Source organism: Mus caroli, unplaced genomic scaffold, assembly GCF_978045245.1.
Source record: "Mus caroli unplaced genomic scaffold, Mus_caroli_1 scaffold_15, whole genome shotgun sequence".
NCBI classification, from domain to species: Eukaryota; Metazoa; Chordata; class Mammalia; order Rodentia; family Muridae; genus Mus; species Mus caroli.
In genome coordinates, this window is record NW_028227270.1 from 18,475,547 (window position 1) to 18,486,419 (window position 10,873).

Genomic DNA, 10,873 nt, shown 5'->3' on the forward strand with positions numbered 1-10,873 from the left:
GATAAATTAACCATAATCTTACATTACAGAAAAGGCCTTGGTGTCAGCTCTAAAGGGCTAAATATAACCACACTGACCTGCCTCAACCAAATTGTCACTTTTTATAATTGCACTGTAATTCATTCTCGGGAACTGAATGAGAAATGATGTACCTTGGACCCAGGCTTCTGGATCAAGTAGCACCATGTCCTTGAAGTTAACTCCACACTGAGATGTATTCCTTACTGACTAGGGTTCACTGTTATGACCAAAGATGCACTTAGTATCTCATCCATAACTGATCCTACACCTCCACCCGCTCATAATGAAATGCATATGCATAGGCCCCTCCTTTGTGACATTTTAGAGTCTGAGGTAATAGATGTTCATAGTGGATACAGTACACATAAATAATGGAATGGACCTATGGATCTGTGAAGCTCAAATAAGAGCAGGCAGGCAATGCTTTTTAAAACAAGAATAGGGTCGTTGTTCAGGGTCTCAGGCTCTGGCAGTCACTGTGCTGCTATTGCCTCTTTCCCTGTGAGAAAGCTCATCCTCACTGTCTTCTTACCCTTGCTGAGCCCGACGCTTCTCATTCTTCACCTTCAGTCACCTCTCTGTCTTCCCTTCCCCGTCTCCCTTGTTTTAACATTCAGCTCAGTGATGGTACTAAAGATTTAAAGATGAAAGCGATACAGCCCCAGCCTGCAAGGAGCTCTTCTTTAAGGAGAACTGATCTGAACCAAATCTGATATTGATAGTGACTGAACCCTTTTCAGGTGCTGTCTGGGATAGAGCCCAGGAGAGAGATTTACCTAACCGACTGTGGGTGTCAGGCTTACACAAAGACTGCCTAGAGCAAATGGCTGCCGAGTTCAGTCTCGTCTCGCTCTGTGTGTGAGGCCTTCCTGTGTATGGGAAGAGGGCATTGACCTTAGAGAGTTGCCCTCTGTTCCGTGATTCTTTTGGTCGCCTGTTAGAGGTCTGTGTGATTCCGATTTGCTGATGTATATTCCAGACAGCTGTTTTAAAGTCAAGAAGCCTATCTGTCTTAGTTTTCTATTGCTGTGAAAAGATACTGTCGCCAAGGCAGCTTATAAATGGCAGCATATGATCTGGGGGCTCACTGTTCCAGACGGTTAGAGTCTATGACCATCATGGCAAGGAGCATGGCAGCAGGCAGGCAGGCAGGCAGGCAGGCAAGGTGTGTTGGAACAGTAGCGAGAACTTACATCTGATCCACAAACAAGAGACAGAAGAGGCCTCTTGGAACCTTTAAGCCTGACCCCTGTGACATATCCTCCAGCAAGGCCACACCTCCTAATCCTTCCCACACAATTCTCCCAACTGGGTACCAACTGGCTCCTATTAAATATAGGAGCCTATGGAAGCCATTCTGGTTCAGATCACTACACCTCTCAGCTGTGGATCTCCCAATAGCCTCCTTCTACCTCCTTTTCTATGTCCTTGTTCTCCTCTGGGGGGCAGAGGATGCTCTATCCATCTCATTGTGGTCTTTTTCACAGGACCATCCTCTGATTGACAGAGCAGAGAACTGCAAGGGTTTCCTTCCTAGAAGTGCTTCCCTGCCTGCTCTCCAGGCCTGACCCACCATGCTTATCCATCACGCACGTCAAGAGGCTACTTTGAGTAGAAAAGTCCTCATTCCCCATCTCTGCCCATTCTCTTAGGTCCATGGATGTTACATACTTTCTGCCATCTTTCTGCTCTTCTGCTTCCCTTAAGATCAGAATGCCTGTGGGACACATTGCATTCTCCTCCCATTTTTTGTCCTATCTCCGTTCTGTCCCATCACTGTTTAGAACATGTTCTTCACACCAACCATGAGGATTATATAGCTCTCTGACAGACTATTAGGAAAGAGAAATTGACTATTTGTCTTACCCAATAATTTTAGAACTCTGCACCTTACTTTATGATACTTCACCGGCCCCCCGCCCCAACCTTTTCCTAGGGTGATACAACCTGATTATTGTCTGCTATGGGTTTCTTCACTTAGATGTATCCCTACCAGTTCGTTATTGTTTATCTTTCTTTTTTTTTTCTTTTTAATCACTTTAATCATCAAAATCATGCATGAGAATAAAGTTTAACCAACTAGGTTATCTACTCTTCCCTGAAGAAAGAAGATATGGATCTATTACAGACATAAAGTATCTTCAAAGATATTTTGAAAAATACCCCCAAAATCTGGTGAATTGTCCATACAATTTTTATTCTTGTTTGTCTTCTCTTTGTAAAAAAAAAAGTGCAATAGTTCCAGCACAAAAATATGGTATTACATACATATGGGCATAAGAAAGGTAGCTTTGATTTTCTAACAGTGAGTCATCTGCTCAAGTACATTTCTTTTATATATTTTTTATTAGATATTTTCTTTATTTACATTTCAAATGCTATCCCAGAAGTCCCCCGACCCTGCTCCCCTAGCCACCCACTCCCACTTCTTGGCCCTGGCGTTCCCCCTGTACTAGAGCATATAAAGTTTGCAAGACCAAGGGGCCTCTCTTCCCAATGATGGCCGACTAGGCCATCTTCTGCTTCAGTGCAGTAACTGGATATAAAATTAACTTGTTTATCTTTCTTACAGTTGAGTATTGTAAGCATCCATTTGTTTAATAACACTAAGAGAGTTTCTGTCTTCCAACTGTTCATTATGTTTTTTGTTCTTCCTCCTATATATAGCATCCTTCCTATTTTCTTTCTACATTTTTTTTCTATATTTTATTTTGACCCCTCTTCGGTTCTATTTTTGTAGGCTTCCTCATTTAGAAAAGTCAGTGTGCATATCAGACCTTTTTCCTTAAGTTCAGGAAAGAGTTTAGAAGCCGACCTAATGGACTTACAGATCTGAACCACTTTGGGCAATAGTCATTTTTAGGTGCTGAACACAGGTGTAGGAATGAATCAAGTGAGTTTACAGCAGAATTGCCACTAGGCCATGATCAGGTAGAGTCTTCACGGAAACTCGGCATCCTCCCTGGATGTAGATACACAGACACAGATTCTTGCACAGGGAGTTGAAAGCTACCCAGTCCTAACAGCTTGGCCCAGAGAAATTAATCTCTATATAGTACACACAAAGGAGTCCATAGATATTAGCTTCTTAATACTATTCTGTTTGGGCATGGAGCATCTGGAGGGAGAGTAAAAGGTCTGCAAAAAGGTCATTACAAAACATATGAGGGGAATGAGTTGCAAAGGATTAGACCTTCTGTTTTCTACCGTTTTTTTCCCAGAGCTAGCCTCCCAGTTGGGTGACAGACTTATCTTCCCATCCCACTTCCCTTCCTTGGAGAAGGAATGACTGATATTGACATTTTGATAGATGAATGAGCAGTCTGGATCCCAGACTGTATCCACTGTTGTATTGGCTTAGTGGTTGTCCAATAAGTAGAGCATCTTGCTGAGTGCCTGTGTATTGGCCGAGACCAGCTATGCTCTAAGGACTTCAAAGGCTCAGTTTCGTCTCAGTTCAGCAGCTTTATGACAACTGCAACTCAACTGTGCTTCCTCTCCTCTCTATATAATTATTTTGTCTGTAGGAAAATGTCAGTAATTCTGACAAATTCAATCCCGTGTTTACCGACTGCCTTGCCTTCTGAATCATAGGTTACTAAATCAAGTCATACAGGTTAGAAGACAGGTTACACTTGAGTGTCACACCCACTCTTATCATCAGTGAGTGTGGGAATCTATCAAGTACTTGCTCTGTATTAGCTAATATATCGCTAGCTGTGTGTGTACTTTACCTAGTCTCACCTTTTCAGTGTGGGTAAATTCAGATCTTCCCAAACCTTTTCAGTGAAAATAGTCCAATATATTTAGTTAAAACTAGTGTTGGGGTCTGGGAGGTGGCAGGCAGCACTTAAGAGCAGGTACCACTCTTTCAGAGGATCAGAATTTGGAGGTAGCACTTAAGAGCGTATACCACTCTTTCAGAGGATCAGAATTTGGAGGTAGCACTTACGAGTGTGTACCACTCTTTCAGAGGACCAGAATTTGGTTCCCAGCACGCATGTTGGGTTACTCATAGTGATCTCTGAGTTCAGATCCTGGGTATCCAGAGCCCTCTTCTGAACTCTTTGAGTACCTGCACCCATATATGCACATTCATACTTCTAGATAACATAATTGTAAAAAGTCTTTGACATTAGCTATTAGTATCGAAAGGTTTCAGATATTCCTGAAAATGGAAAGCAGAGGTAGTGAAGAAGGAAAAGTAAAGGTTTGATTATATCAGTGTACCCATTTTAGTTGCTGCCATGCTTATAGGCAATGCCAACTAAATGAACTGTTTAGAAAGATTATGGAGGAGAGTTGGGAAGTAAAGACATCAGGTTATACTTAAACCCATTCAGAGCAGAATTCTCGCCCTATGTATATCTTCACCCTCTGTGTATATGACTAAGCACTCCTCTTGGAAACTTGACTCCCCTTCCCACAGCCTTTCCCTCTGTGGCTGCAATCCTAGTCGCATACAGTCCTTCTAATATTCCTGGTCAGCTAGTCAGCTATTTCTTATCCCTCAAATGCTCTCTTCTTTCACGGGGTAGATACCTGAATTCAAGATTTTTCTAGCACAATTTCAAGTCCTCTCTCACAACCTTGATTGCTCTTCTATGGCACCCCTCTTCCTCAGCAAGCTCAGGAAATCTTTGGTTTGTCTGTAGGATGTAGAAAGGGTACTCAAAGGGGAGTTTTCCTTGTGTTTGCCTGTGATATTTCCTGAAGTCATGCTAGGACCTAAGAAATGTTTGTACTGATATCCTCGGTGACAAAGAGTTGTAAGAGAAAGCCTTCAGAATTTAATAACATTGTTGTAAGAATATTGAGAATTTAGGGTTCTGTGAGGGTATTGATGGATGTCTTCATACTGCTCAGTCTTGTGTCTCATAGGAGAAAGAGTAGACACTTAGTGGAACTGTCTATTCAGAAAGCATCTTTAAAAATGTCTGTGTAAGTCTGAGCCTATTCAGTTCTGGAAATACAGAACGCAGTATAATCTGGCCTTTGCCCTGAGAAACAGTCTCACAGGGAAGGCAGCAGTAAGCAGCCAAGTAAATACCACGTGGCTGCTATCTGGGAAGACCCTCTTTCAGAGCACTGGAGGGTATGGAACATGCTGGACTGCCTTTCTCTCCAGGATTACATCATTGAGTGAAATGTTCTTTTAGATTCTTCATATTGTCAGCACTGACTCAGTACAGACATTACATGTACTGAGAGGTTTTAGATGGGTCATCTCATTTTCATTTTCATATGCCAACTCCCAGAGGTTGGTTCTGTTATGGACCAATATTATAATTAGGAAAAATAGGCAGAGATTAAATGACTTGCTTAAGGTTAGATTAAGTGTTGAGGCCATAATCAAAGACAATATGACTCCTTTCTCAGAGGGAGACATGATCTAGAACAGTGACTCCCAACAAGAAGGCATTGGCAGTGTCTGCAGACATTTTTGATTGGCACCTCTGCTATCTAATGGAAAGAGTCTGGGATGTTGCCAAACATTTTCCAAAGTACAAGGAAGCTTGCAAACCAAAGGATGGCCCAGGCTACACAATCACTAGAGAGAAACTCAATGATTGCATAGGTTTCTTTACACTTCTCAGAGTGTACTTTATACCATTGAGAGTGGCCAGACATCTCTGGGTATCCATGAGGATCTTACAATCTGGGATCTTTTGAGATTCCAGAGACCAGTGATGTTCAAGCCTCCTAGACATGGGGCTAGAGAGATAGCTCAGCAGTTTAGAACGCTTGTAGACTGAGTTCCCAGCACTCACATTTAGTGGTTCACAACTGTGTGTAATCTGTTTCAGGAGACAGGATGACTTCCTTTGGCCACTAGGGGGTACCTGTATGCACACGGAGCACATAGAGACAAACAGACAGGCTGCTGCAACACATGGTGGTACACTCCTTTAATCCCAGCACAGAGGCAGAGGCAGAGGCAGGAGGATTTCTGAGTTCAAGGCCAGCCTGGTCTACAGTGTGAGTTGCAGGACAGCCAAGGCTACACAGAGAAACCCTGTCTCAAAAAAACAAAAAACAAAACAAAACAACAACAACAAAAAATAACAAATAAAATAAAGAACATTAAAAATTTCTAACAAAAATTTTATAAGTCAGGATGTGTGCATGTGGACTCGGCATACTCCCACATGTGGCAAACCATGTCTATGTACTCTTCGATATAAAATAAAACCTGTATCCTGAGGCAATGGATGCTATAACATATTGTTTGGGGAACAAGAAAAGAGCCCACCCATGTTCACTAGTCACACAATTTTATTTGCCGGGTTTGTTGTTGTTACTGTTGTTTCTTTGGTTTTGTATTCTTGAACCAGGGTCTTGCTATGTAGAGGGGATGGCCCTAGAACCCAGGCAGTGGCTGGTCTCTGCCTTCTCTGAGTGCTGAGCATACACTCGTGCACCACCATACCTGACTATTTATATATTTTTAGTCTTAGTATGCTTGAAGCTGTCAAGGCAGAAGTGGCTGTGCCTCAAAACATTAAACCTCCAAAAGCCGGTGAGGGATGATTATTGAGAGGGCAGAGGCAGCCAACCAAAGCTTTTAGGATCTTGGAAAATGTTGGGGTGTTGTTTGTTCTTGCCACTTATTGCTCAAAGCCTCAGTCTCCCCTGTGTAAAATAGGGTGGGTTCTATGATTTTCTTTTATCTCTATGAGTCTCAAAGATCTGAAGAGACTCTAGAAGAAAATGGGATTGCATGTATGAGTGCCTTGTCTGAGGCATATCATCAAACCCTTTTGGAGTCTTTGGGTGAGAAACTATTTCTGTGGACCACAAGACTGAATAATATGCGATATAATATTAAACTAGAAGTAACTGACTTGAATTCTAATTTTTTCTTTATATACTTTTGAATAAACGTTTGTGGCTTGGAGCGTTATTTAAATACCGCGCTTTTTTTTTTTCTTTTTCCTCAGTGAGTAACAATCAGATTCATCCTTTTCCTGTATTCTCCATCAAACTCTTAACATACTGGGAGGGAAAGGAATTCATGTTGCTAAATGAGTGCCAAGTAGTCCATTTACACATCATAGGTGATCATTTATTAGATCCATCTCTCGAATCCATGAGGCCAAACAGGTGTGCGCTGTAGTCATCGGTCAAATGAATGTAAACTCGTGAATTTTGTGTCATTGAGGTTTTCTGGTAAGTGTGGTGGCTTGGCGTGTGCATGCTTCTCCCAGACAACAGGTAGCGTCACCTCAGGAGTCATCGGGGACTTCCCTCCGAGCGCCACAATTGTGCCTCGTCCTATGGTGAATCACCCGAGCTTTCAGGTGTGCACAGCACACACTAGTGTTCCGGTGCGGCAGCTGGACTTATTTATTTATTTTTGAGGGACCGATCCATTTCAGACCCTGGGATGGGGGGGAACTGCGAGGATGCTCCAGCCCTGCGCCTGCTCCTGGGCAGAGTACACCAGGGGTGCCGCTCTCTTTCCCCGGAGACCCAGCTGGAGGGGCTGAGCCAGGGCCCTGCCACCCTACTTCCAACTGGATCCTACAGAAAGGTGTCAGATTCAAGTCCTCCCATAGGTCAATTTTCTAAAAGTGCTTTCAAGTTTCCATGGTGTTGGGGTTTTTTTCCCCCCAGAAGGGGAGGGCAAGAGCAGCTTTTGCGTTCAAATTCTTTTCCTTGTATGTAGACGCCAAAAGGAAGCTTCGCACTGGGCATGTTCGGATGTGAATGGGTTTGCTGATAAGCAACAGCCTCCCGGAACCATAGACTTAAAATAGTCCTCCTCCTACCACCCCACCCCTCCAGGAGCTGCAGATGGTATCTGCCAAACAGATGACAAAGTACCTTGGACTGAATCACACGGAGACAGCATTTTGAGCAGAACGCAGGCTAAACTCTTGTAATTACTGTTTATAGCTGGCCAAGGCTTCCTAGGAGAGGGCAAACACAAGAGGAAGTAAGTTTCCTGAACCTTTCAGATGGCTGTGCATTAATTAAAGGCCAGCACGGGAAGGGTAATTCTCAGTCAGTCTCCGAGTTGTTCCTGAGACCACAGTTCACCGCACGTTTTCTCTGGAGGGAGTGAGTAGATAATTGGGATTTTTTTTTTTTTCTTTATTTTTTTTTCTCCCCATCTCCGTTTTGATCCCATGGCCTTGAACTCACGGTGAATTGAAGAAAGAAAGAAATGGATATGTCTGACCCCAATTTCTGGACTGTGCTCTCAAACTTTACTTTGCCTCATTTGAGGAGTGGGAACAGGCTTCGGCGCACACAAAGGTAAAAACGCGGGATCTTGCCCTGGAGCAGGGAGTGCTCTATCAGAGGCCGGGAGCTGCCGGAGCCCGGTTGCTTCTGGGATTTTGTTTGTTGGTGGCAGTTTGGAAAGTTTGTGCCTTGCCAGGGGGTCTCTGTTTCTGTAGTTCCTCTCCTTGGTGGAGCTTCTTAGGGGTTCCATGAGTGCGCGGCTCAGAATTCTTTTGCAGTGTGGATGTTCAGGCATTGCCTTGCGCCCTGCCTGGCAAAGGGGCTTTTTTGTCTCTGTCCCTTAATCTACTTGTATTTTTATCATTTCATACACCCAGACCTGGGCCTACTGGCATTTCTTACAGAGCCTTCCATTCCTTATAGAGCCTTCCAGAGGCTCCGCCTATGTTAGATAGTCCATCTACCACTTATAAGATGTGAATCTGTGTTGCAGAGATAACCCAAGTGAGCCTGATTCTCAGTGACTGCTTTTAAAGATCTGTACAACTTTGGCATTTTGACTCTTTGTCGTTTGGCTGACATTTATTACTAATATAAAGCCAGCCTTTCATTTATAATATGTGTGTGTGTGTTATATAAAACATATTATACATGTGTATATATAATATATGATATATACAGTATAAGTGTATATGTAATATGTGATATATCATATATATGTATATATAATATATGTAGTATATGTGCATGTATATGTATATATATGTATATGTGTATATATATTTGTGTGTGTGTATATGACAGAACAGATGTGGGTGGGGTACAGTTTGTTAAGAGTTGAGGTGGGGCTGACATTGCAAGTGAGAGGGAGATCAGGATGCATTTGCAGACAGCTGGTGAGCTGAAAGATCGAAAGGAGACATGCCTCATCCCATTTCTGTCCAAAGCAAAAAGTAGCACTAGTGTGGGTTTCAAGAACTAAGCCCTCTCTAAAAGTGCAGATTCTCGTTTGTTTGTTTGTTAAATCAAAACTTGGCTTGGCTTGCACATGCGAACATGCTTGAAACAGCCCAGTCGAATAAACAGGATGCCAACTATCAGATTTGGAACTTTGTAATCTCTGTGCTCTGCTGTTTAGAGAATACAAGAAAATGGTTCTTTCCGTGCAGTAATACCTGTAGCTATGTATGGTGCAAATGCAAATGTGAAATACTTTAAAAAACTTGGCCATTTCTTTTTCCAAATTTGCTATATTATTTCTTGCACTTTAGAGTACTCCTTCATATATGTACATCCACAAATCACATGTCCATACACGCAGGCGTGTGTGTGTGTGTGTGTGTGAGAGAGAGAGAGAGAGAGAGAGAGAGAGATCTGGAAGGCTTTAAAATCATATCACTAATGCAATTTGAACAGTGCTCATGCCTCTAAAGCACATAGGATTCATCATGCATGTGGCTATTTTTCTTGTTCAGATAACCTCTTGGTATTGGCCATCTCCAGTCTCTTTACACTGTGTCCTCCATGGTCCATGGTCCCAGGTTTTCAGCATAACAGATAAAGTTGAGGAGAAAGGCAAGGGCTCTATGAACAGGCCATTGTGTCTTGCAGTACTAAGTACTAAGTAAGGTTCTCATCTGTCCTGTTTGATTCGAGCATTTGCTATTTCCCAGCGGGGCAGGTCTGGCTGTGGCACAACTGTCCCCTTACCTGGAGCCAGTTCTTGGAGAGATAAGGAAGCCCTGCCACTACCTGTGTGTCTGGTCCTGAAAAGCAGGTGGAACCTTTTCTCCTGGTCCCCGCCCACCTGTTGCTGGTCCTATTGAAAGAGTCAGAAGTGTAAGGAATCCTCAGGCTGGACAGACCTGAGTTAGGATAACATCTGGTCCAGCCTGGTCACTCCAATTAAGTCTGATGTAACCTGGGTGAGGAGAGTTGAGGAAGGCTGGTTTCAGTTCAAGAAAGCAGAAAAATGGCTTTTCTTTTTCCTTTCTAGGAATGTGGCATTTGGAAATTGCCCACATCTGTCCATCTAATTACTGTCTAACCTTCCTCCCTGCTTCCTGGTCTAGTATCCCTGATCCAGAATGCTTAGGACCAATGAGTTTTTTGATTTCTGGTATTTTAAAGTTTGGCATGACGCCGGGCGGTGGTGGCACACGCCTTTAATCCCAGCACTTGGGAGTCAGAGGCAGGCGGATTTCTGAGTTCAAGGCCAGCCTGGTCTACAGAGTGAGTTCCAGGATAGCCAGGGCTACACAGAGAAACCCTGTCGCGAAAATACCAAAAAAAAAAAAAGTTTGGCATGTGTGCACAGACGTCACTGATTGAACATCCCTAATTAGAAACTACTCTAAATCCAAAACATTTGAACATACTCAAAGTTTATGATTTTTCTGGCAGTTTGAATTTTGAGTTTCCAGATGTGGGAGCTCAGCTTGTATGTAGATTTAGAATGCTGAAGGGCAGAGCCCTTGTCGCAGTGGTATGCATGTGTATGTATAAAATGCTCTACGTTTCAGCTGTGTCTCCCCCTAAGGATATGGGGCGTGTCTACTTACACTGTCGTCTTCCCTATTAGGGATATGTCTTAAGTGATCTAAGCCCTGACTTTTCCAAGTCCATCCTCACCTGAAGAGTCTATCCTTTCCAACGGCCTTCT

The 10,873-nt window shown here is 43.1% G+C and overlaps 1 protein-coding gene across 11 annotated transcripts in view; it reads left to right on the top strand.

Annotated features, from left to right (window-relative positions):
• Window positions 1–10,873, top strand: part of Mast4 (microtubule associated serine/threonine kinase family member 4) — a 593,693-nt gene that overhangs the window by 419,899 nt on the left and 162,921 nt on the right. The window contains exon 1 of one of the 11 annotated variants that reach the window (XM_021180019.3): window positions 7,685–8,283. The exons of 9 other annotated variants lie outside the window; for them this stretch is intronic. In XM_021180019.3, coding sequence (XP_021035678.1) covers window positions 8,192–8,283 — 92 coding nt within the window. In that variant the 5' untranslated portion in view covers window positions 7,685–8,191. Of the gene's footprint in view, window positions 1–7,684; window positions 8,284–10,873 lie in introns of those variants that run through there. One more of the 11 variants, XM_021180020.3, reaches the window with a different exon arrangement.